A 27,880-nucleotide genomic window follows, 5' to 3' on the forward strand; every position below is an offset into this window, starting at 1 on the left:
TTATGACCAGCTTTTTAAATTCTTGATCTGATATGTTGTCTAGATCTGCCTTGAGCAGTTCTGTGGCTGTGACTTCCCCCTGGAAGTTCTTCAGGGGAGAGTTTCTTCGTTTTGTCATTTTTGCTAGTTTTCTGTCTCTTGTCACCTTTAGAAAGCTCGTTGGGCTCTGTGCACCTATTAGTATTTCTCTGTTAAAGGACGCTTATTGACTGTCCAGGGCCTGCCATTTCAGGAGATATTCTCTTAATGATATCTCTCAGTTTCTCTTGTTGTGCCTGTGAGTATTTTATTTCCCTACTCTGCAATATTTGGGACTCGCCTTCTTGCACACTTTGGCTTGTTTCTTGGTGTAGTCCTGTGAAGGAAAACAGACTGACAAACACCGAGGGAACAGAAGCACACATACACACAGACAAATCAAACAAAGAAACACATTACAGTGGGGAAAGAAAAGAAAGAAAATGGGAGGGAAAGAGACAAAAAGAAGAGAAGAAGAGAAAAAGAAAAGAGAAAGAAGAAAAGACAAAAAAATATATATAAGGGGATTGGAGACAACAAAGGACAGTAGACCGTTTAAAAGTGTATGACCAGTTTAGGGGAGAAGTAAGGATGAGATACAGGAGAATATATCTGGGTTGCAAGAAGGTGAAGAAGTAAGGGAGAAAGGAGAAAGGAATATAAGGAGTAAAATTTAAAGGAATTGAGTAAAGAAAAAGAAAAAAAAAAGGTAATAATTACAAAGAAATAAGTACGAAACTAGTGAAGAAAAAAAATTTTTTATATATTAAAAAACAAAAAAACAACAAAACAACAAAACAAAACACAAAACAAAACACAAAACAAAACAAAAAAACAAAAACGGGAAAAAAAAAAAAGGGCAGCAGCTCCCCCTGGTGGATAGGCTTGGTTTGATGTGGTAGGTCTTGGAGTCTGTTCTCAGAGGCTCCACCCCTGCCTGAGGGGAAATGAGCAGCAGGAGGTGAAGTGTGCACCTTCTGAGACTCATTTGCGGAGTCCCCACCCCCAGTCAGGATGGGGATTGCAATGGGGAAAGGAAAAAAACAAAAAGCAAAAAACCGAGTCTCTCTTAGTTTCCGATAGCTTTGCTCAAGACGCTGTGCGCTGCTGGAAATGAGCTGGGAGTTCCTACAGTCTAAGCGTGCGCCCGGGCCTCCACCCGCCACCAACTCTTTGTTGGGGGTCACATAGGTGTGCACCCTATTTTTTCCCTGTGGGCACCCAGGATTCGCGCAGTCTGTGCAGGGGGCAAGGTGTGCCATGGAAATGTGGTCCATGGTCCCATTCCCAAAAACAAGTTTGAATTGCTCGCGCCTGGCGCAGTCGCTGCTCTGGCCACTTCCCGCGGGGGAGCGCGCCTCCCCAGCACAGCCGCTTCTCACAGCCACAGAGGCCTCTGATTCCCCGCCAAGATGGCTTAGGGCTGGAAGCTGTTCCTTCTCTTGAGCCCCCCCAGTTCGGGATTCCTGCTACCCAGCAGTTATCTATGGAGTGGATTTCTGTCTCCAAGCGCAGCCAAGCGTTCTATACCTCTTCCCCAGAGACAGTTCTATGAGCGTGTTCCGACTCTGTCTCTTCCCTTTGTCTCTTGGGCGCCGCGAGCTTGCGCCATGTTGTACTGGGGATCTTACCTCCCCTGCCCGTCCTGGGCTGGCCCGTCCTCTGATCTCCCCCGTTCGCCCCCACTCACTCAGGTATCCTTGAGGTTCTATTACTTCTGGAGTTCGTATTTTCTCCTTCCGCTCTCGCAGATGAGCGTAATATCCTTCTCAGTTCGATAAATGGTGCGGACGGAGTTTACAGAGCTCCCTTCCTCTCCGCCATCTTGGCTCCACCCCTATTGCAAGTTTCAAAACCTACTTACCATGGAGCAATGCTTGTGCATTATCAAGAAAGCAACTTTGGAAAGGAAAATGACGTTTTGTTCTTTTTTGATTTGTCCTCTTACCAATACAACACTGCCTTGATTATTATAGCTTTCTAGTAAGTCTTGAAGTTGGGTGGTATCAATCTTCTTTGTTGTTCTCCTTCAATATTGAGTTGGCCCACATAAACTTTAGAATCTGCTTCTTAATATCTATAAAATAACTTGCTGGGATTTTGACTGAGAGTGCATTGAATCTATAGATCAAGTTGGGAAGAACTGACGTCTTGACAATATTTAGTCTTCTATCCAAGAACATGGACTGTCTCTTTATGTAGTTAACTCTTCTTTGATGTGTTTTATTAGAAGTTTATAGTTTCTCTCATACAGATCTTATGTATATTTTATTAGATATACTTAAGTATTTCATTTTGGTGGATGCTCATGTAAAAGGTAATATGTTTTTAATTTCAATTTTGCTTGTTCATTGCTGTAATAGGAAAATGTTGGACTTTAGTGTATTTACTTTGTATCTTGCATTCTTGCTGTAATTGCTTATTAGTTCCAAGAGTTTCTTTCTTGTTTCTTTCTTATTTTTGAAATAGATGATCATCTTATTTATGAATAAAGGAATTTTATTCTTCCTTCCTAATCTGCATATCGTTTATTTTCCTTGCTTGTCTTAACTGCATTAACTAGGACTTGTATTATGATGTTGAAAAGTAGTAGAGAGTGGGGCACCTGGGTGCCTCATTCAATTAAGCATCGACTCTTGATTTTAGCTCAGGTCATGATCTCAGAGTTCATGGGTTTGAGCCCCATGTTGGGCTCTGCACTGATAGCGTGGAGTCTGCTTGAGATTCTCTCTCTCCCTCTCTCCCTCTGCCCCTTCCTGCTCACATGCACATGCTCTCTCTCACTCTTTTTCTCTCAAAATAAATAAATAAACTTAAAAAATTAATTAAAAAAAGAAGCAGTAGTGAGAGAAAATCCTTGCCTCGTTCCTGATCTTTGTGGGAAAGTTTCTTACCATTAAGTGTGGTATTAGCTGTTTGTTTTTTTAGATGTTTATCAAGTTGGTGAATTTTTCCTCAATTCCTAGTTTGGTAAGAGCCCTTCTATCTTTTATTCTTTTAAAGATAACTGTTTTAGGGAGGTGGTTGGGGCGTCTGGGTGGCTCCTTCGGTTGAGCAGCGACTCTTGGTTTCAGCTGTTTGTGCGTTTCGAGCCCGCCCTTCAGGCCATGTGCTGACAGTGCGGCTCTTGCTTGGGATTCTCTCTCTCTCTCCTTCTCTTTCTCTCTCAAAATGAATTAAAAAAACATAGAAAAATAAACCCAAAAAATGGAGGTGGTTGAAGTCCACTTTCAATTCCGTTTTTATCCCTGTGGTGAGCTGGTTGAGTCGCTATTGTTGTTCACCTGAAACAGGTAACATTGCGTGTCCACCGTACTCAAATATAAGAGAACTTCCTCAGCCACACACAGAAGAAAGAGAAGCGCCAAATAAGAAATAGTAGCAGGAGAGCGTCTGAGTGGCTCAGTCAATTAAGCATCTGACACTTAATTTCGTCTCAGGTCATGATCCCCCGGTTTGAGCCTCACATCGGGCTCTGCAATGACAAGGTGGAGCCTGCTTGGGATTCTCTCTCTGCGTCTCCCCCATTCATGTGTGCATGCTCAGTCTCTCTCTCTTAAAAATAAATAATTTAAATTTAAAAATAAAAAAAAATAAAGATAACTGTTTTATGTATAATATATACAAAATTCAAAAACTTTCTTATTTCCTTTTTCTTGTTTCTACCCTACTCTCTACCTCAGCAATGGAGGTTTATTTGATATTTCTGAGCATAGAGGGATTTAGGTTATTTTGAGATCTTTGCTTAAACTTTTTTCTCATCTTTTATATGTCTTCTGCCCTTATCAAGATCCATTGAAAGCTCACCTTTTTTAGGAATATTTCATAGAACTCTGAGCAAAATTCTGTATCTCCATTAGCTCTTTGTTTTTAACTTATATTGAGGTAATTATAGTCACTTTTTTTCCCCTAAAATTCATATGTATTTAGATTGTTGACCTGATTCTCTAAGACTCTCCGTGTCTTATAGGACCTTGTGCTTTGCATATAGAAAATGCTTAAAAAACTTGAATTGAACTTTCAGAAACAAAATCTTTATGTGTTTTTACAAACACTTTCCATTTTAATCCTGTTCCACTTAAATGTAAACATTTACAGGTTTTTGAACCTAAGTATAAAACTTTAAATTTGTCCCTTTCAGATTTTCTGTTTGTAATCCTCTACTGTGCCTCCATTCCCACTCAGTTTTTATTTCAATCCTTCTTTATGAGGTTCTTCCTCACCAAGATTATTTTGCATCAGGATTTGGTCTTCTAGCATTTTCTGTGTTCCTCCCAGTTCTGTAGTTCTCATTGCATTTGTATCCACATCAAAATAATTAATTCAGTGATATTTTCAGTGAGGAAATGAAAGCTGGGTTGAGACCTAAAGGCTAGGTCAGAATTAGATAGTGTTGTGGGAGGCTGTAAAGAAATGAAAATAAGGAATCATAACTTTGAATATTCAGTGGCAAAATTTTTAGAAATAAGTATAGAGCCTTTCTAGGTGACCCTTTGAATCTATTCCAGATGTCTGTGTAGGTTTATATTAGGCAAATTTGTTTAAAATTTTTTTGTTTGCATTTTGTTTCTTAATGGTTTACCAGTAGCTAATGGGTACTTTAAAAGGTTGTTTACAAAGCTTCCCTTACATAGGCAACTTACCTTCCCTTGACATTTAGAGAACTGATCTTGGTGCCAAGGACAGGAACTTCACAATATCTTCCTATAGGGTCTGAAGTTTTAACTTGGAAATATTATTTGTTTAATGTTGCATGAAGTGAATGACAGAGCAGGGAGTTTAATTTAGATTTTGCTCATATACCAGTCACCTCCTCCCCATCCTTTCCTCCCCCAAACTTGAGTATATTAAAACAATACTTGTGCAACATAAATTTAAAAAACATTTAAAAATCTATAATAAACTTGGGTCTGTTTTGAAATTAATGTTTCACCAACTTTAATTTAGACAGTAGTTACTGATTTTTAAGCTTTTCATCAGTACACCTTCAAAAGAAGGTACAGAGAAGTAAAGCCACAGAGGTACACTTAGGTTTTTTTTTAGAAGTCATACCTGAGTATGTTTAAGCATATTTAGTAAATCAGAGAAAGTTTACTATGAAATGTCATATAAAAATTAAGAATTCATCTGTTTCTTCATTGAATACTAGGGGGCCATATAGTACCTTATTCTTATTGATAGTGCTGCTTTTAACATGTTTAAATATATTTAGTATTGCTTGTCTCTCTTCTACTTGTGTCCTAGTACACTGTTTTTTGCTGAGAATTTGAAAATAATGTTTAGAGTGGTTATGTGTGTTGATATGCGAGATACCTAGAATTGTCCTTTTGTATTTTTAACCAGCCACTAGTTTTTCTTCATCTTGCTGTTTTTAAACAACAATAACAACAAAAAGTGAAGAAAGAGTAAGCATTGGGATAAGTGTACATATGTGCATAAACTTTGTTTTGAGAATATAAGAATGCTTTTAGGAAGTTTCTCAAGTAGCTGCACATAAATGCAATAAAAACCAAATGTCTTGTCATTGTTAACTGCTCTGGGCTTCCTCAACATATATGTGAGGAAAGAATAATCCTTCCAAGCTTTCTACTCCAAATCTCCTCTTGTGTGAGCATCGAGGGTCATTTTGCACGATGTAATCACCTCAGCATCCTGAACTAAAACAATATTTGAACCGATGATTGTTCTTCCTCATTTTCTTTTGGTTGCTTAGGGTGAGGAAATGAAAAGTGTCATCTACAAGGTCCAAATACATCCAATGAATTAGTGTACAGAAAGTCATGAATGAGCCAGTAAGATTGCCCAGGCTCTCATGAACTACTGGGTGTGTGTATGTGTAAGCACACACACGTACGCTACTGTGCATGTGCGTATTCCAAAAAAAAGTATTAATATTCAGTTAAAAAAAACATAAACATTGTGCAGGCTCCAGAAACTGGCTTTGAGTTACATTTAAACTATAGACTACTATTGATATTTTTGTCTTTTTTTAATTGAAATATAATTGACATATATTGGTCTTTGATACCTTATAAAGAAATACAACTTCTTTTGTAGAGCTTTGGTTAAATTTTATTTCTCCCCTAAATATACTTTAAAGAAATAATGATAAGTTATTATTGTGCTTATTAGTTGTCATTATTAATTTTTATATTATGTTTTAGAGGAGAAAATAAGCAACCATTTTTACTTGTTATGCAGGAATATTAGGTTGAACTCAAGGGAAATACCGTGTTTACACGTAGAGGGGAGCATATAAGAGGATTGATGTGGCAGAAGAGGCAATACATTTAAAGACTTAAAAGAACCTTATCTTTTGAGTTTCTCTTCCTTAGATTTGTTAACTTTTAATATCTTAAATCATTATTTCAAATTAGTACTATAATGAAGTGATAGAACAGTAGTCTTTAATTCTGACTTTTCCTGAGGAGATAGTCCTGTTGAATATTGATGACTTTTTCAATTTAAAATCATCGCTTTATAAATGTATTCTTTAACTGATAGTTATATTTTCTTTGTGTTTGCTATTTTTTTTTGGTATCAGTCTAGTTTTCTCAAAACGTTTGTTCCAGTCTTTTAACAGACATGAGCTTAAGTGCTTAAACACTGAGCTTGAATTCTGATCGTTTTGTTAAAGTGATAAAATTAGCTATTAATTGTAAAATATACTTGATGAATGTTCTGTGGTCAAGAGTATAAAATAAGTAAAATGAAGAGATCAGTACCTGGTTATGGTAAAGGACAACTAAACTACTTCTTTTGTGAGAGGGAGAGATATTAGATGTTATTGATGAAGACATTAAAGTATTATCTTTTCAACATGTATCTGGAGAGAACATTATCTTGTTAGTTAAGATTTAGTTCAGTTTAACAATATTACTGCAACAAAAGAATTGCTCTTTTTCTTTTAAGATGTACCACAATTTTATATTAACTTTTGTGGAATGGGAGGGAGGAATGTGTTGCATTTAACATTACTATGCTAGATAGCTGCATTCACTGTAAGGGCAGGTTAATGCAGGAGGAGCGAGTGCAGAATTGAGTATATGTGGTATTGTACAAGGTAAAAGATCACTTTGATTCTTTCAAAAATCAGAATCTGGTTTGTGAAAATCAGGTTAGTATGAGGACTAGAAACGTTTCTAGACTTTCATTCACCTGTGTTGTAAGTAGTTTCCATCACTCATTCCTTGACCATACTGAAATGATTTTCAAACAGACAACTTTCTTAAGCTCACTTTCCCATATCACAGTTTATAGGAGACACAGACTCAAGAAATCATAAGGGTCAGAAAAGTAATTTAAATTAATTTAATTGGCTAAACATAGGACCCAGGGAGCCAGAGCATTTCTAAAGGGGGTTACTGTGAAAATTGCAATCCTGATATTGCCATATTTTCAATTTTGAAAAGTCACTAGAATTCTGGAATTGTTCAGTTTTTTTTTATAATTTGGTGTCCAGTTCCAAGTTTTTCAAAAGCATTTCTTAGGCTGGTTTGACCTATGGACCACCCATTTTCACTAGACATGATACAACGGAAAAGAGTGTGCTGTTCATCACTAGTTGCATAATTAAAATAATTTGCGTAAGTGTAGATCCATTAAGAGCACGGTGTTGTTTGGAGTAAAAGTGCAATTTTTGCATAGCACATTAAGAACCTTAATCAGTGTCTCTAGGACTTTTTTCTTTATGAATTTAATATTACTGTTTTTAGGTATTAAATTGCCAAATGAATTGGCCTCATTTCAAAGAAACGTGTATTCTAATTTTCACAAGGAATTTGAGATGGTCTCTATGAAGGAGAAACACATAGAATAAAATGACATAATGTATATGAAAATGAGTACCAGGGAAAATACTGGATTAGACCATAAGACCAAGCCAGGAGAAAAGATAAGGAATGAATTACAAAATGGAGTAAGCAGGTTGGCCGCTCATAAGGGCCTATACCAGTATTCTTCAAGGTGTGACCCTAGACTAGATGTGTTAGAACAATCTGGAGTGCTTACTAAAGATGCAAGTTGCTGGGTTACATTTCAGAACTACTTAACCAAATTGCTTGGGTTGAATGTGCATTTTAAATAAACTCCCACATGATTCTAATATGGATCAAAGTTTGCAGAACACTGGCTGATTACCTTGTCTCTCTGTTTCCTTGTGATTTAAATTAAGAGGAATACATGCTGAGTCCTCTCTGAGGAAGAGAAAACAAGTCAGTCTCTCTCTTTCTCTCTCTCTCTCTCTCTCTCTCTCGCTCTCGCTCTCGCTCTTGCTCTCACACGCACACACACACACACACACATATAACCCCTTTTTCTCATATGTAATATATAACATATAAGAGGAATTCCTCACATGGGGCTTCATGAGTGATTCAGTAGACTGTGCCCTCAATAACATATCTATAACAAATGCAAATGCTTATGAATAGCAGTAAGTAGAGAGACTGATCTCTGTAATCACACTATGAAGTTTTCAATTATTAGCTCTGTAAATTAGTGGCAATTTGACCTTGAGCAAACTGTTAACTTCTCTTGTAGAGTTATCTTAAGGATGATAATAGCATTGTCAGTAATACAGTGTTGAGAGGATTCAGTGAGATAATATACATAAAGTACTTAGAAAAGTAGCTGGTAGATAGTAAGTCCTTAATGGGTAGTAGGTATTACATTTCATAAGATTTATTATTGTCAGGTTATGAGATCATACTAAAACTGACGTAACTAATTACTTACTCCAGGCTAGATAACTTGCTATGCAGAGTATTTTTAGTTCCAAAGATACTTACTCTCTTAGATAGGTTGAAACTATTCCACTGATTTTTGCCTATATTATTGTGACTTTTAGCATCAAGTCCAGCTGTTTGATATTGTAAATTTTGCCACTGCTAACCATGAAGCACTTTTGCACTCTAACAGATTTTTTTTCTCCTTCTAATTGGTTGTTAATGCTAAATGTAGAAGGAATTTATTTATTTATTTATTTATTTATTTATTTATTTATGAATGAGAGACAGAGAGAGACAGCATGAGCAGGGGAAGGTCAGAGAGAGAGGGAGACACAGAATCCGAAACAGGCTCCTGGCTCTGAGCTAGCTGTCAGCACAGAGCCCCACGCGGGGCTCGAACCCAATAACCGTGAGATCATGACCTGAGCCAAAGCTGGATGCTTAACTGACTGAGCTACCCAGGTGCCCCTGAAGAAGGAATTTAAAAGAGAACCTGAAAGTAAATTTTGGTGGTATTGGGGCTTTGAGTCTTCATGTGAAAATGTTCAGAAGATATGGAAATGCTAGTTCTATCCTATAATGATATATGGGTGTTCTTGAACCGAATAGAAGAACTAGAATAAATGCAAAAGAAGATTCTCTTTGGTATTTCTATAGAAATCCTATAATTACTGCTTAATATACAGAAATGCCTAAATTTCTCACACTTAAGGGATGATTGTAACAAATGATAGCAGTCATTATGAATGGAAGAATAGTTTTCAATCAGGTTGAAATTATTTCTATTTCGGATACGTTCTAGAGAACACATTTTGTAAAATGTTGGAATGGCTACTAGCTGTATCATACAGAATGCTAACTTGATTCCTCCTAGTGGTAAGAATCATTGGTAGCATCTTGCATGTAAACTAACTTCCAATTATATAAAATGTAAATAGAAGACTGATGATTGTTTTTACAGATCACCAGGGCTAAAAATAGTATGTAAGTTTTTTTTGTACTTTTTTTTTCAAGCAAAGGATTTACTCTGTTCAAATGTACCATGTCCTGCTATTCATTTTGTCTTTACTAATGCTGTTATTAAAGGTAGCTTCTCTGCTTTAGAAATCACAATTGCTTTTAGAAGCATCTTGACTTTCAAAGTGAAAATGCTTTTAATTTTCTGTTTTTGGTTGGTCTTAAATGGAAATTTGTGGTTATTGAGATCAGATGCAAATGAAGAATGAAGTAGGAAGAAAGTACTTGTGAATTTGTAAAATAAGTGCCAAGAGTTATTCATTTGCTTAGTTCCAGATGTTGGTTTTATATGTCTACATTATAAATTTAGTTTTCAAGAATGAATTGTTTGTACTTTGCCAATATGCTGCCATCTGTCTTTGAGTGAGTGAAAACTTTAAATATGCTGAACTGCATCCATAATGTTTATCACTAACAGTTTCAGTTTTCAGGTTTATTTCTTATTACTCTTTTACTCTGTTAATTGGCATAGAAAAGATTGAAATTTTAAGAGAGAATTATTATATATCATTTAGGTATCAGTAATCTTATATTTAATTTTTGTTTTTTCCCACCAGAACAGAGCAGAGATTGCAAATTGCTTATATAGTATTTTCTGATGCATTCAAATTTGTTGGCAATATTTAAAAATCTGGAGAGTTCACATAAAAATACTGATTTTTTTCTTTTGCAAATGTGTAATACCAGGCTTTACTAAGCTTATGTGTATACATAACAGCAATCATTTGCACCTTTTAAATGGACTTTCCAGATCTTAAGCCTGGCATGTTTCCTTCATTTTACCTGCTTGTTCCTCTAGTCATTTGAGTTTGCTTTGGGTAAGGACAAGCACGATTGTAGGAAATCCAAAAGTAACTTGAGTTTTCCTTAATTTGTCACATATCAAACTCTTTTGGATATAAAGTCATACCAGGATAATGTATAATAATAGTTTGTTGAGTTTATTACTAAAACTGCCAGAGACTTGCTTAACACCTCATTACGAATGGGAATCATCAGGGTGAGAATTTGTCACCAAAACTTTTGCCAATCTCCAAATACCCAAATTTTCATCCTGGATCTCCTGTTACTCTTTCCATTCTCATTTAGTTTTGAAGTTAACACTCTACTAAGATGACGATTGTCATATCACTTATCAGTGTTCTTGGTGCTCCTTGTATTGTAAGATGTTTCAGTTATCCGTTGTCACTTAACCAGTTGCTGTGAAGCTTAATGGATAATAACAAACAGCAACTCTTGTATCATTTCTCATTGTTCTTTTAGGTTATGAATTTGGGAAGGGCTCATTTGGGCATTGCTAATTCAGAGTTTCATTCAGATGGTACCCAGAAGTGAAGTAAGAGTTCAGAACAGCAGGGGTCTGGCCAAGAATCTTTTTCTCGGGACGCTTGGGTGGCTCAGCTGGTTAAATGTCCAACTTCAGCTCAGGTCATGATCTCCTGGCTCATGAGTTTGAGCCTGCTTTGGATTCTGTCTCCCTTTCTCTCTGCCCCTCCCCTGCTCATGCTCTGTCTCTCTCTCAAAAAAATAAATAAATAAACATTTAAAAATTTTTTTAAAAAGAATTTTTTTGTCTTCATATAGTCTCAGGACGTCTACATACGTAGTCTTTTTATCTGGGCCATTTTAAGTTTCTTCACAGCCTGGTGGCCTCAGGGCAATTAGACTACTTAAAACAGGGCTACCATGTGAGTATTTCATTAAGTAAGGTGGAAGCTGAATCTCTTAAGACTTACCCTAGAAAGTCACATAATGTAACTTACACATTCTCTCTTGTTTGAAATAGACTTCATGTGTCAGTGGAAGGAGTGTCAGAGTACATTGTAAGAAGAGCATGTGAGATGGGGGCTATTGCTATGACCATCTTTGAAAAAATATTTGCCGTAGGGGAGTTCATAATATCTTTGCTCTTATGCCTGTTTCTTTTTTTCTTTTCATTTGGACCTCATAAATTTCAGGCTCATTAAAGCAGATTCCATATATAATATATGTATCTTACATAATACTTTATTTCAGTTATCAAGAGCCCTGGTAATATGGCAAACATACATACCTGAAACATATACAGTAAAACCTTGGATTGCAAGTAACTTGCTCTATGAGTGTTCTGCAAGACGAGCAAACATTTCTAATAAATTTTTTTTAAATGTTTAATTATTTTTGAGAGCGAGTATGAGCAGGTTAGAGACAAAGAAAGGGAGAGAGACACACACACAGAATCTGAAGCAAGCTCCAGGCTCTGAGCCATCAGCACAGAACCTGATGCGGGGCTCGAATTCACAAAGTGCGAGACCATAACCTGAGCCTAAGTCAGACGCTTAATGACTGAGCCACCCAAGTGCCCCTATAAATTTTAACTTGATAAATGAGTGACGTCTTGCAGTATGAGTAGTATGTGACACCAAGCATTACATGATCACAACTGAGCCAATGGTTCTTGAAATTCACTTTAATATATGAACACTTTGGATTACAACCATGTTTCCGGAATGAATTATGCTCACAAACCAAGGTTTTACTGTTTTGTAAAAAAGTAAATCTCCAAACAGCTCGATTATAAAGTAACACAACTAAGTCAGGCTTAACATTCTATAGAATAGAATATGCTTTAAAAAATTTTTTTTAATGTTTAATTTTGAGAAAGAGTGCAAGTGGGGAAGGAGCAGAGAGACAGAGGGAGACACAGAATCCAAAGCAGATTCCACGTTCTGAGCTGTCAGCACAGAGCCCAACACAAGACTCAAACCCACCAACCTCAAGATCATGACCTGAGCTGAAGTCAGATGCTTAAGTGATTAAGCCACCCAGACACCCCAAAATAGAATCTAGTTTTTAATACAAAGCAAGAGTTTAGGAATTAGACATGCTAGGGTTAAAATTTCAACTCCACTGTCTTGCAGCTCTGTTGCCTTGAACAATTTTTTAAGCCCTTTGGAACCTGAATTTCCTTGTCTTTAAGATAATAATGCTTCTAGTCTTTTCTAATATTTAAGTGAAATAAAACATGATCTAATAGGAACTCTGTCAGTGTTTAATTCTTCTCCCACATCACTGTATCAATCTGAAGAAATTTCTAAGCCCTATAACTGTAAACTTCCTTTATATCTCTTATTGGCCTCTGATAGTCTCCTGGCATCCCTGGGCTTCCTGCTTTTGTTTCCATCCTGAGAACTTTGTTTTACGCATAATCAAGAATTAAAGGGATGGAGTTTTTATTTTTAATCTTTCTTAATCACCAGTTAGAGTGTTTTGTTTGTTGGTAGGAATGAAAACTTAGACTCAGTTTAAATTAAACTTCAGCTATAAAATTCTTGATGTTTACCAGACAGTGTATTTTGTTGAATGTGTAATTTTGACAGTGTAAAAGTCCAGTGGTATCAGCTGTCAGCCAATGCAGGAATGAGATCCTATATATGTCTTCTCTGTAGCTTAATTCTATACTTGAAGTCTATTCTATGCTTAATGAATAATTTTGTACATAAATTTGATGTTGAAGTAAATATTGATAAATGAGTAATTTATCAGTATTCACTGAATATTGATAAATCTCATGTGCTTTCATAGCATATTACTAAGAATTATATAAGTCAAATTGTGGAACTATGTTCATATTAAAGTAACTTTTTTGTTTATAATTGTGTCAAAACTTAACAGTATAGAAAACATAATATCGTCTTCCCCCTCTCCTTTTACTTTTTAAATTGTCAGCACTGTCAAATGCTTTATATTTGCATAGGTTTGGCTTTTTATTTTTCATAGGAAAAGTTCCTCTAATGTGTTAAACCATCAATTTGGTGAACTCAGCTACATTGGAGTTTAGTTTAATTTTTTTAAAGCTGTACTGAAAAACCACTTGCATGACATTATTATTATTAAAATATCTATTAGTATTATGCCCTTATTTATGAATCCCTGGCACACAGCACTCTTCAGAATTTTTTGTAACATTTTTTGAGAGAGAGAGTGGGGGAGGGGCAGAGAGATAGAGAGAGACACAGAATCCAAATCAGGCTCCAGGCTCTGAGTTGTCAGCACAGAGCCCTGACATGGGGCTCAAACTGAGGAGCTGCCAGATCATGACCTACCCGAAGTTGGACGTCTAACCGACTAAGCCACCTAGGCACCCCACTCTTCAGAATTTTTGTAGGAGAAATAAATAATTGATAAGTGATATTTAGTTTAACTGAAAGGTTAATAAACCTTTAATGCTTAAATTTGTTTATAAAAGTAACTTAAATGATGTATCTTCAAAAACTAATATTAAAGAAGTTTTTGTCATCTTTCTTACACCTAATTTTATTTGAGGGTTGTTGAAAATTAAGTTGCTTTAAATCACTTACTCTGTCATCACATGAGGCTTTTGCATGACTGAAATACCTGTAATTACTGAGTCATTTTTGTCATAGTTGACCTAAAGGTATAACTATAATAATCATCAACTGAATTCTTGATGAGCAGCTGTGTAAGACCACTTAAACAGCTGGGGTTAACTGAACACTGACTGTAAGAGTTAAACTTAATCATGAGGCAAGTTATATGTTAAAGTCATTAAGGACTTCATACTGGGCATTTCTGAAATACTTAAAAAAGTTAATCCTGTAGTTGGATTTTTGTTTTATGACAAATATTTCTTTAAATATTTAATGAAAGAATGAGAAGTGCCATTTTAATATAACAACTAAAGTTCTAAGACACAAATATAGAAGTAAAATCCAAAGTTTGCTTGTTAAAAAAATGCAACAAATTTATTTTGATATCACTGTTTAGGCTGCTATGGTAAGTAGGAAAGAAAAATATATACAAATCATTATGGTATAATGTGGAACCAGAAAAATCTCAAGGATTATTTTTCTTGAATCTCATCTGATTAGATCATGTTTTGAAAAATAATTTACACCTGTTGCTTTTTTCCAGTGAAAATATTTCTTTCTTAGTTACAATACTAACATATATTCACAATAAAGGGATAGTGTTTAGAAGGTATACACAAATGAAGTGTAGCAATGATTTTTATCTAGATGTATTTTATAACTATACTATTCACCAAACTATAAGAAAGGATGTCTCACCAAACTGACAGTCCGACACTATTTCAAGAAGGCTCTATACGTACATGGTACTGTCAGAACTATAATATACTCTTAAAGCTGCAAGGGACTTCATTCTTAATCATCTAGTCCATCTTCCTCATTCTAGAAATCTGAAATCTGAGACAAATTAAGAACTTATTAGGGTCACTGGTTAGTGGTGAAACTGAAACTAGAACTGAAGATTCACCCAAAATTTTTTGGATGCTGATAAATTTACTTGGAATACCAACTCTAAGTAGTTTGACTGCAAGTCAATAGAGGCAACAGGTTAGACAAGACTTATTTAGTTGTAAATAAATTTAGTTGTAAATAAGTTCATGAATAGTTGGGTGTTTTTGAGTCATGAAATTTCTAGTGTACTATGGGGTAGTTTTGTCATCTCATCTTGAAGGACTTGTCTGGTTAGTTTTTCTATATTTTACTTTTTATAACCTTATTGTTAGCCAATTAGTTAGAAATGATTGGAAAATTCTAGCAGAATTCAGAAACAACCTAAATGTCCAACAGTCAGATCTAGGGTATATAAATCAAAGAGTTATGATACTTTATGTAATCTGCTATTGTAGCATTTTTACTTTGATATTGCAAAGTATGTACAATGATATATACATAATGCTTTTATTTTGCAAATGTCTGATTATCAGGTCACATTTTTATAACAGTTGAATGAACTACATGTGCTGTTTCAGAAGCCAAGCCAGTTTCTTTTAAGTAGTTAGGGGGTGCCCCTGGTGCCCACATAAAGAAAATTAGCCAGGAAATATGTTCAAGACACCCAATGGATGCCTGAACCCTTGGATAGTATCAAACCCTATTAATACTATGTTTTTTTCCTATGCATACATACTTATGATAAAGTTTAATGTTTAAATTAGGCATAGTAAGAGATTACCAACAATAGTTAATGATAGAATATTATAACAGTATACTATAATCAAAGTTATGTGAATATGGTCTCTCAGTATCTTACTATATTGTACTAACCCTTCTTCTTGTGATGGTGTGAGATGATAGATGCTCATGTGATGAGATAAAGTGAGATGAATGCTTATAGGCCTTGCGATGGAACATTAGACACTATTGACCTTTTGGCAATCTGTCAGAAGGGAGATCAGCTGCTTCAGGACCTCAGTTGACCATGGTTAACTGAAATGCTGGATAAGCAAGGGACTACTGTACAATAATATGACCTGTTAAATGTATACATGACTATCTCAAATATATTATAATTGGAGGTTGTAATCTTAGTTGAAGACTTTGAGCATTTAAATGTCTTTTAGAACGTTTTAAGGAATCATTTTGAGAGATGGAAAAAAATGACTGAGATACAGAGAATAATCTGTTTCATTCTGTATCCCTGAACACATGAGTATGCTTTATAATACCAGATTCTTATCTCAAAAAGATATTGATTCTGATTTTTTTCACTTTAATAGTGGTATAATTTTTAGTATCTGGAATTTTTTCTGTTTCTACCAAAGGGTAAGTCAAGTCACTTGTTTAAATTCATAGAGGTCATGAATGATAGAGTTTAAATGATGTATGCTATAGTCTTCCTGTCAGAAGTTTTTAGTATGAGACTTTGTAAACTCTTGGTATGAAATCATTCATACTTGTAGGTAAACTTATCTTCCAAGTGAGCTGTTTCAGCTGATTCAAGAATAGTTTATATATGTAAGCGGAAAGTCTTTATGCTACTTATATGTTGTGGCCTTTGGTCAAGAGCAATTAAATCCTAGCCTTCAGTATAATAATAAATGAAAGAAAGGGTAGAAATCCAGAATAAACAGCTGTAAATCTCTTTATTGCTGTTGTAAGAGAACTGGAATGTATGGGACCATAATGCGTTTTAGAAATGCCATATTGGTGATGTTTGGTACATTACCATTTATAGTGATATTTGGTGCATTAGCATTTATATATAATCATCTTTGACCAGGAAAAACTTAGAATAAAGGAAATCAGAAAGCGATAAGGGTGCAAAATACTTTTAGAGATCTTCCCTAATGTTGTATTGTTGGACGGATAGTCAATGACATCTGGAATCTTAAAAGACATTAGAGCTTCCTTTTTAGGTAAAAGTTTTGATAGAATTATGGAAGACTTTCTAAAACTTGTAGATGATTATGTTTTATTTTTTATTTTATTTTTTAAATAGTTTATTGTCAAATTGGTTTCCATATAACACCTAGCAGTAGTGGTCATTGTCGTCGGAGTGGCAGCTAACAGTGTTGAACACCTAATACATGTGAAGCATTATTCTATGTGCTTCTCTTACATTAACTAGTACTGATAAAAACCCTGTCAGGAGGTTTTATATAGGTGAAATTGAGGCATAGAGTCATTAATTTAAAGTCAAACCATGAATAAGTAGTAGAACCTCAGGCTTTGGGTTAAAGCAATTTGGTTCTAGCATTGATGCTCCTACTTACTATATTATACTTTGTTGATACTTGTTCATAACATCTTATGAAGAGTCTGTTTGAAGAGTTGAGCTTGGGAGGGGGTTGTTTTAAAAAATATGACTGAAACTAAGACTTTACATTTTCTTGAACATATGGAACAAGGTGGATTAGAAAGTGTTAACAATTAGAGTTCTTCTATAGTTTCCCTCATTGACTGGTTTTGTTTTTGTCTGTATCTAAAATTTTGGTATTTTGAATGTTTTCATGCTGATTGAGAATATTACTTTAGAAGTACTGTTAACTAGAACCCCGCAAAATGATGAAACTTGGTAGTATATACTTTTGAAAATTAATACTCACTTTGCTCAGTTACTAGTAATATCTCTTCTTTACAGGAATAGATTGTAGGCACATAATTGGATTTAGTATTTGGTTTGCTAGTGTTGCAATACTCTGGACTATCCAGTTGAGGGCAGCTATTTACTGATTTTAAAAAATGAGTTGAATTAAATGCCAGTACTTTGTGTTCATCACAAGTTGGTTATCTAATGTAAAACACATTTAATATACAAATAGCCTTTACTCCTCGTATCATCATAAATAATTTCTTGAAAATGAAAAACTAATATTCTACTTCATAATAATCTCTGCCCTCTTACAAGCAGGAAAATGAACACTGTTCATTTTAGTTTTAATTTTCTGAATCCAAATATTTTTAGTTCCAGATCTATTTTTTTTGTTTCTCCATAGGATCAGACTCCAAGGAGATTAGAGAGTTTCATACCTTCCTTATCTTTAAACTATCTACATGTAAATACATGGAACTATAAAGTTCTTGGAGGGCTTTTAAATATAAAAGTGAAAAATTATAATTTTTCAGTTTGTTATCTCTATTAATCAGTGGATTAAATAAAAGTTAAGTTTGGAGTTGATCTGTTTGATTCATTTTTCTATGCAGAAGAGTATGTTAAACTTGTGGACTGTAGTATGTTCTTCTAATTTTTCTGCATTGAAATAACGCATAGTTTAAATTATGTCTTCCTTGTGGTTCAGAGAAAGGAATTTTGAAGGCTTAATTAAATAACTGATTTCAAAGATATCACTGAGAGTGTTTTGAGAATAAAGAATGTCAGTCTACATAAAATGATATAGAATGTTAACAAAGTGGATACTGATAGTAACTTAGAACAGGGGCATTCCATGGCAGCTACTGCAGGCAAGAAAGGGATTTTCCTGATAAGGAGTAAGATTATGTTATGGGGTGGGGGGCGTAGAAACGTCTGTGTTAAGAAATAAAGAGAGCATCGGAAGAGGTGATAAGACTGGAATGAGGCTAGAGACATTCATTACCACCCTTTGGTGAGGCTGTGCACATGGTTATCTTACATATCAGTCTTACCTTTTTTTTCCCTGCCATATCAAATTAAAGATTCCCAGTACACTCTCTTCTATCCTTAGATCTTTGTTGTTGTTGTTATTTTTTGGAGAGGGTTGGGGTGATAATTGTTCTAAATTGTTTATTTTTTTATTGAAATAATTTTTTGTTGTGGTGGTTAAATATCCATAGCATAAAATTTACTATTTTAACCATGTTTGAGTGTATGATTCACTGGCTTTAAATACACTCACAATGTTGTACAGACCATCTCCATCTCTAGAACATTTTAATCTTTTCCAACTACTTTCTGTCTCTATGAATTTAACTATGCTAGGTACCTCCTGTAAGTGGAATCATGCAATATTTGTCCTATTTAAACTATTTCACTAAACCATTATATCGTCAAGGTTCATCCATGTTGTAGCATGTACCAGAATTTTCTTCCTTTTTAAGGCTGAATAATATTCCATTGTATGTGTATATACCACAGTTTGTTTGCTCATTCATCTGTCGGTGGTTACTTCAGTTACTTCCACCTGTAGGCTATTGTGAATATGTTGCTATGAGCATGGTTATATGAATATCTGTCTGTGAGTCCCTGCTTTCAATTCTCTTTTGGGGTGTATTACCCAAAAGTGGAATTGCTGGATCATGTGGAAATATTTTGAGGAGCTAATATACTATTTTCTATTGTAGCTACCTCTGACTAGCATTTAAATTGTAAATTCCCACAACAGTAAACAGTGTTCCAATTTCTCTATATCCTTGCTAATACTTCTTATGGAGTGTGTGTGTGTGTGTGTGTGTGTGTGTGTGTGTGTGTGTTATTTGTTTTGTTGTTAAATAATAGCCATCCTAATGGGTGTGTAGTAGTGGTTCCTTCTGGTTTTGATTTGCTTTTCCCTAGGGATTAATGATATTGAGCATCTTTACATGTGTTTATTGGTCATTTGTATATTTTCTTTGGAGAAATTTGGTTGTTTACTTTTGTGTAACTAAAAATGTCACCTCTGATGATGATTTTGCATTTTTAACTACACTTGAAATTGTGATATGAAAGGAAAATGTACTTTAATGAAATAGCATCGTGGTGGGGGTAGGAGTAACCCATTTTATATTTAGAAAGACCGATCTCTCCAAAGTAAAAAAAAGAAATCATTTATTTCTGACATTCTCCTTTCCAATTCTTTCCATATCACATTCTAAGTTCCCTTTATAGAGATCATAAAAGCTAGTGGAAGGAGAGATAAGGGAGATCACTGGCTTTTGGAAGAGGACAGTGGAATGGAAGGAGAAAACAAACTAGTTAACCGAGCATTGTGAACATAGTTCACATCAATTACCTACCATCTATTAAAGCTACTGTCTATTAATTTTCACACTCAGCTTTTTTTCTTGTCCTCATAATAGTCTAGTTCATGGATTTGAATACAAACTAAAGCATAGTATTAAGTAACACTGGCGTGAGTGGTTAATTTAGGGAAATGTTTGAGGTAATGCTGGAAAGATTAGTTTGGGGCCACTTTGAGGTGAGTCTCCATCTCCAAATTGAGGAACCATTTAAAGTTTTTGAGGTTTGGATTATACACTACATTTTCTCTCTGTGTTTTAGGAAAATTTATCTGACCATGGCATGTTCGAGAGATTAGGCACTAATGATTTGTGATGAACGGGTTAGTTGCTATTTACTGTAATAATTTCCCATCAGAACCTACACTTATAAGTACTTGCTTTTATACATGTGTGTATATGTGTGTGTGTATATATATATACATATATATACATACATGTATATACACACACACATATCTTTAATCACATGACATATGCTTTCAAGTGGAATCACTAAGTTTTTCAAAATTATAGCGACTGAACTGACATTTGCAAACTAAAATGTCTACTGATAAGATTAATGTGAAGTGCATATTAATAGCTATAGGGAGCTAGAGTCAATTTAGTGTTTTAGTATGAGATAAAGAATGGTATGTATGGAAAAGAGAGCATGCTTAAGATGAATGCTTGAAAATACATTGCTCAATTCTGAATATATCTAAGAACAAATGTGTGTATATATTTTTTAAGCATGCACAAGTACTGTCCTTAAATATGAAGCACATTTTAAAACATTCCTAAAATATTAATGCTGACATTTGGGTAAGGAAGATTCAAGATATTTAAGAGCAAATACAATGTTTAATTTTTGGATTTATGTAAGAAAAATTCACTTTCACTTTCTAGGGAATACCTAAGTTAGTAGTTGCAGAAGTTTGCAAAGGGACCCTGCAGCATTGCCCCGCTCTGGCCGCATTCCCGTTACTGACTTTGTACGGGAGGTTCACCAGCTGTTTGACTGGCAGGAGCAGGAGCTCTCACTTCAGTAGTTTGTAATTCCTGGCTATTCTAGGATAGTTTGCACTTCACCAAGCCTCAGACAGGTCAGGACATTTGGTAGGAGAAGGTTGAAAGACAAAAGCAGCAGGCCTTGGGTTCTCAGCCTTTTTTTGTTGTTGTTGTTTTTTAATTAGAAAATTATGTTTTAACTTGGTGGCTAGGATTTTTAGTAATGTGCCTGTATTACATGTAGAAAATATTCATCAACCAAGAGGAGTTTTAAAATGTCAAAACCAGGAAAAGCTACTTTAAACCATGGGTTGGTTCCTGTTGATCTTAAAAGTGCAAAAGAACCTCTACCACATCAAACTGTGATGAAGATATTTAGCATTAGCATCATTGCCCAAGGCCTCCCCTTTTGTCGAAGACGGGTAAGTCTTACATTTAAAAAATAGGAATATTTATTTAAAATGAAGTTCTTCTGTCTTCTTTAGTGAAGAAATGCTTCAAATTCCAATTGATATTTATAAGTAAAATTATCAGTGCATTATGTAGCCGGATAAAACTTATGTAAGTGGTAGTTATAGTAGTATGATAGAGAGCCTAGAGGGCAAGGTTACCCAATCCACTTTTTTTCTCTCATTTATTTTTCATGATATTAGAATCCTTTAAATTTATTTAATATTGGTAAATGTAAAAAGTATGTCTTAAGGTATGTTGGCAAATACAAAACCCCCGAATTTGTAGTTTTTATTTTGTGGGAAATGGAAAAAGCTGGTGGTAGTCTTCTTATACATGGCAATTACAACAATTAGGTCTTTTAAAGAGTATTCCAACTTCCCTAGATTTATCTGACCTTTAGAGCTCTATTATTTTGAACTGTCATTTCTTTAACTGAAACTTAATGTAACAGGACATTACTTTTTGCTGTTTTATCAAATAAAAATAGCATGCAATTGTGTGGCAGTTACGATACAGTTTATATATAGACAATCCTGAACTCACAAACATTTTGTAGAACTTGTGCTAACGTATAATCAAATTATGATCTATTGGATGTTTTTCAGAATGACATTCTGCTATCCCTCGCTAAGTTCTGACCCTGTTAATATTAGCAGTTTTATTGTGTTTTCTGAGTTACTTGGTATTGCTAGCTTGAATTATTAACTCGAGTGATATATTTTTAGATCTAAAATATGTTTATGATCCTGAACACATTAAACCAAAACAACAAAAACAACCTGAGATTAAATGGATGTTTGCATGTAACAGTGCTATTAATGTTTTAGTTCCCTTTTTTTTTTTAACCTTTTTTCTTTTTAAACTAATGGGGAAGTATTCTAGTAAACAAATAGATTAACACAGAACACCTGAGAAGTATTTGTCCTCCATAGTAAAAAGAATCTTTTATTTGCTAGGACTTAAATAACCTTAGTTAAGAATATGTTTTCTAATTATCTTAGTTCCTTTTGAGGAGTTCCCTCTTCTACTCCAAACAAGTGGTAGCCATGTTGAAAGACATCTTGATTGAGGTTTAAATGTAACACAGTTTAAACATTGAAAATGGAATACAAATATCTCTATCACCCTCTTAACTTTCTTATTTACTATGTTGTCGGAAAGTGTTTGTCTTCGTTCACTTTGTCACTTTTATAACTCCTGAATGAGGTCACTGTTCTGATTTAAGTCGAATCTCTAATAGGTTTACACAGAGACCTCTAAAAGCTTTAAAGTCATTAATAAACTAATTTATTATTTTTATATTTCTATATAGAAGAAAAAAAGAAAATACTGATACAACTAAATTTTTAAACTGAGGAAAAGGAATGTGGGTGTTTTAAATCAAAACATTAAGATTACTTCATTATGTCACAGTGTATATTTTTTTCCTTTATCTTCTAATATGTACATGAAAGTTAAAAGGCTCAGCAACAGATTCTATAAGAAAAATTAATAGAGAATTTCAAGGCTTTCCCTGAGGGCTTCTTAGGGTCACTATGCAGCTTGACTTTTCTAGGTTACTATGTTATGTTAATTTATAGCCTTGCATTTGTAATAGCAGAAGAGAGCTAAATTCAAAAAATAAAATTAATACAAGAACATTTTTTGGAATAGTTAAAAAACACATTCAGTTTTAGATAGCCTTCCTGCCAGTAACTTACAATTGCATAACTCATTGAATAAACTACTAGTAATATTAGAGGGATAGCGTAATTATATCCCTCTCCCCTTCCCAAAATTTGGTGCCTGGTTAATTTAGATAGCTTTTAATTGATTTGCATGCTCTTTGTTATTTAATTTACTAATTTTCCCTTGGTAAATTGATGATAAACATTTTTAAAATGTATTTTTCTTTATCAAAGATTTAAGGAAGACTTTTGGTATGATATGTAATTAATCATATTCTGTGTATAACATCCAGTATATCTCATATCGGGTATATTTTGCTTTCAAGTAGATTGTACTATACTGACAACAAAGTATACAAAGCAGACAGATTTCTGATTTTGTAGGCCATTGTTTTTTCTTCCAAGTAGTGAGTTAATGTGCACTACTGTGACCTCTTATAAGACTTTAGCAATCTTGACGTATTTAAAAAACATGGTATTGTCCCTCCATCCCTCATAGATGTTGATCCACTTAATGTTTACACAATAAAATACTTCGAAAATTGTGAAAAATCATTTAAAATAGTTGCATAACTTAAACTTCAATTTATATCTCTTGAAATGTTATTTACCTCACTGTTAAGTGTAAAATTGGTACTGGTAGTCTAACTTATTATTATATAAATTATTCTAGTCTCTCATTAGGGGTAGTTGGACTTAATACAACAATACAAAAGAAATAACAGTCTAGCTATTAACCAGTTACTATAAATAAAAATATTTTAGTATTAAGGTCCTCATACTTGTTATGAGGAACACTTGTTAAAATACTTGTTAAAAATGTAGAATCATAGGTTTCCCTCTTTTGGATAGTCTTATGTAAGAGGTCTGGATTAAAGCTCAGGAATCTGTTTTTTTTAAAGTCTTATAGGTAATCAATTCAGGAAAATTTGAGAGTACTAGTTAGTACATAACTTTTTATTGTAAAAGAACTGATTGTCCTTTAGAAGAAGAGAAATTTTACAGGAAAAAAATCTATAAAATCACTGGAAATTTTGAATTTTCTTTGAAATTAGATTGCCTAATTATGATAATACTGCATTTCTTAAATCCTAAGGTTCATTGCTTTTTTTGCATTTTAAACATATATAAGACATATTTAAAATGCAAATTTTAAATGGAATTTTATAGCTTATCTGGCAGCATTTTTTTCCTTTTTAGTGATTATAGAAATATCTTTACCACTAAAATAGTAACAAAATGTACTTCAGTGCTTAAATCTCATTTCTTAATTCATTTTGTTTGGACACTCTTAAGGATTTAGAATATTCTTGTAAAGTTACTCTTCATTGTTATTATTTTGGTTGAAATTTCCAAATGACATGCAGTTATTGGTTTATATAAGGCTTTTAAAGCGCTTTGACTGCTGGCTTATAGACAAAATGTGTTCTAGAGTGCCTGTGTGTCCTGAGTCTGAGCTGCGTACTGACTGGGCAGCAGAAGCGTCGGCAAACCTCTGAGAGAGTGGGACAGGACTGCTGGTGGGCGGGCCGGGGCTTGCTCTCCGGAAACCCGGGAGCTCATGCAGTACTGAAGTATACGACTGGGGTTTCTAATAGTTGAAGGCAGTTTTGTAGGAATTGTGTTCCGTATCAAGTTCTGTTCAAAATACCACATTTAAAATAAATTTTCCTTAACATGCAAATAGAAATAAAATAGGTTATTTGTGTCATTTGAGAAAATGTTAGTATCACTCCTGCATATGGTTATTGTTGCAGGTTAGTTTAAATCAGGGGTCCACAAAGGGCTAGTAAGTATTTTGGACTTTGTAGACCTTAGGGTCGCTGTTAGAACTATTCATCTCTGTCATTGTAGTATGAAAGCTGCTGTAGGCAATACTTAAATAAATGGGTAAATGGACATGTCTGTGCTTCAGTGAATCTTTACTTATAAAACAGTGAACACAGGTTTTTATGATTATAATACTGCAGTAAGTTCCTGTGCATACATTTTTTTGCTTGTATATAAGTTTCATTTCATGGTAAATTTTTAGAATGAGATTGTTAGTTAGAGCCATAAATCTTACATTCCCTTTAAAACCATCATCTTCTCTTCTAATTCTTTTGTGGTTATGTAGAAAAAAAATCTTTGTGTGGCTAATTGCTAGAATTTTAGCATACTGCTTACTATTTCTCTTCTTAATATGCACTGTTAAGTATAATAAAGCTATTAATATATAACCTGCTAAATGTATCCATAATTTTTTCTACTATCATTGATTTAGACAGTAACCTGCTTTGAACTTTTATATACATAAATCTTTAACATCTCCATACACAGATTTCTAGAAGTAAGATTAATGGGTCAAGAAGTATGAACCTTTTAGATTCTTAAAAAATACTGTTAAATTGCTTTCCAGAAAGCTTGTACCAATTGAAAGCCAACAGGAGGAAGAAAGAAGTCATATTCTTTCTTTTTTAAAATTTATTTTGAAAGAGAGAGAAAGGAGAGAGGTAGGTTGATTGATTGATTGATTGATTCCCAAGCAAGTTCCTTAGCATGGAGCCCGATGTGGGGCTCAGTCTCACAAACTGAAATGTGAGATCATGGCCTGAGACGAAATCAGGAGTCAGAAGCTTAACCAACTGAGCCACCGAGGCACTCCTTAAGAAATCATTTTTTTAAAATTTTTTACATGTTTTTTATTTATTATTGAGACAGAAAAAGAACATGAATGGGGGAGGGGCAGAGAGAGGGGGAGACACAGAATCTGAAGCAGGCTCCAGGCTCTGAGCTGTCAGCACAGAGCCCGATGTGGGGCTCGAACCCACAAACTGTGAGATCATGACTTGAGCTGACGTCGGACACTTAACCAACTGAGCCACCCAGGTGCCCCAAGAAATCCTATTCTGAGTAAATTTAGTCCTGCATGGCAACATTTTGTGGATTTTACTTAGTAAATATTATTGTTTTTCCAATTGTATTATTCTAGGTTTTTTATCAAAGGGATCTTTTTCATTGTGAGAAAATGAGGTATGTTTATATTTAGTAGCTTCAGGAGGAAAATATGTAAATAGATCAAGAAATTCTTTGTTGCTCATGTAATTTAATTTGTTCTTCTTTCAGTAAATATTTGCCATAGACCTGTCACCTATTATTTTCAACTATAATTTTCTTCTTCTCCTCCCATAGTTTTAAAACTATAATCTTTTTTTATATAAACAGATGATCTACATGTGTAGTTTTATGATTTATCGTTGTTTAACACATTATTTTTACTGCAAGTCTTATGGTTATCTCAGTTTTTGCACCACCTTAATTTATCCTTTTATATTTCTGAATTATAGTGTGATATTTGCACAGTATAAGTGACAGCCTCTCTCAGAGTGTACTGCTATTAATAATATCTATGACAAGAGCACCTCTCATACTAACAAGAGCAGCTGCCAGAAATACTTGCCTATTTCTTATAGCACTACTACTTAGTTTTACATTTCTGACATAGCTTTGCCTTTAGCCCCAATCCAGGTTTACTTTTTTTTTTTTTAATCTAGTCTAGCTGTGATTAATTCTCACTGAAAGTAGTTATAGCAAGTCTGGTCTTTTCAAATGTCTTGGTGCCTGAAAGCCATTTCATGAAACTCAATATCTGTTTCATGGAACTCTTAGGCAATTAGAAATAGATATTTCTCTAACATACAGAAATATGAAGGTTTAAAAATCCAGCATCCTCCACTTTTCCTCCAAATTGATCTATTCAAGTGTCCACCAGTTATATTCGTGCCTCTGTCTTTCTAGATCCTTTACATGACCTCACAGTCTAGCATCCCGCTCTGTTTGGAACCTTTCTCCTGGCATTGATTGCATCTACCTTTGTCCTCCCTATCAGTGGAACATGCTGTCATTGTTGCCATTACCTTTGGCCCTTAGGCATATATGTACTGCCCAGTTATGTTATTTGATGCCTTCAGTAGTTATCTTCTCTCCTTAATTAGGCTATGAACTCTTAGAGTTCAGAAATTATCTTTAATGTCTATCTTTTTGTGCTTCTAGTGATATACAGAAGAAAGTTAGTATAAATATTCCTATGACTAATTCGTTGAAGTATGTGTTAAACTTGGAAGATTCTGAAGGAGTTTTTGTACTGTTAAGAATATGGCATGTTTTGTTTACTAAATGTTTTTAAATGACTTTGCAGCTGTGATTTTGAATATTTCATTTTCTAAATTTAAATAAACTCAGATACAGTTTGACACTTAATTTTAAAAGTAATTACTACTTACCAATTTTGAAAATGAAGGAGAAACAAACATAGGGTAAAGTCATTTAAATGGTACTTTCGAGAGTCTACAGTAGCCCAAAAATGTCAGAAAATGCTGAAATAAAGAAAAAATATTATAGGACTTTGGACAGAAGGAAGAACAGGGTGGTGATATGAGCAAGCTTGGAAAGATATTTTAATAGGGTACCTTATTTTTTTTTTTGAACGAACTAAAATGTTACTTTCTAAGATTATTTTCCTTAACACGTATATTGCATTGGAAGTGGGGGGAAAATGGACATTTTCAAATGATCTGTTATTTATTATTGTCACTATTTATTTTATCAATAAAGGGATTAGTTACCACATATCAGACCATTTTATTTTAGATCCTGTCTGTTTTTTTCTTCTTCTTCTGTTTGATGTGTCGTGCATAACCATAAACAAACAATATAAATTATAAATTTTCTTGTGGTCTTATTCTCTGTATTGTGCAAGGTACTAGCTATAAATAAAAAGGTGATGGTACCTGTGGATGGATAT

General features: G+C 34.3%; 1 protein-coding gene across 6 annotated transcripts in view; it reads left to right on the top strand.

Annotated features, from left to right (window-relative positions):
* FBXW7 (F-box and WD repeat domain containing 7) overlaps positions 1 to 27,880 on the top strand; it is a 220,530-nt gene that overhangs the window by 139,505 nt on the left and 53,145 nt on the right. The window contains exon 3 of one of the 6 annotated variants that reach the window (XM_029940150.1): positions 21,222 to 21,351. The exons of 4 other annotated variants lie outside the window; for them this stretch is intronic. In XM_029940150.1, coding sequence (XP_029796010.1) covers positions 21,222 to 21,251 — 30 coding nt within the window. In that variant the 3' untranslated portion in view covers positions 21,252 to 21,351. Of the gene's footprint in view, positions 1 to 21,221; positions 21,400 to 27,880 lie in introns of those variants that run through there. One more of the 6 variants, XM_029940116.1, reaches the window with a different exon arrangement.

This window comes from Suricata suricatta, chromosome 1 (genome assembly GCF_006229205.1).
Source record: "Suricata suricatta isolate VVHF042 chromosome 1, meerkat_22Aug2017_6uvM2_HiC, whole genome shotgun sequence".
Lineage (NCBI taxonomy): Eukaryota > Metazoa > Chordata > Mammalia > Carnivora > Herpestidae > Suricata > Suricata suricatta.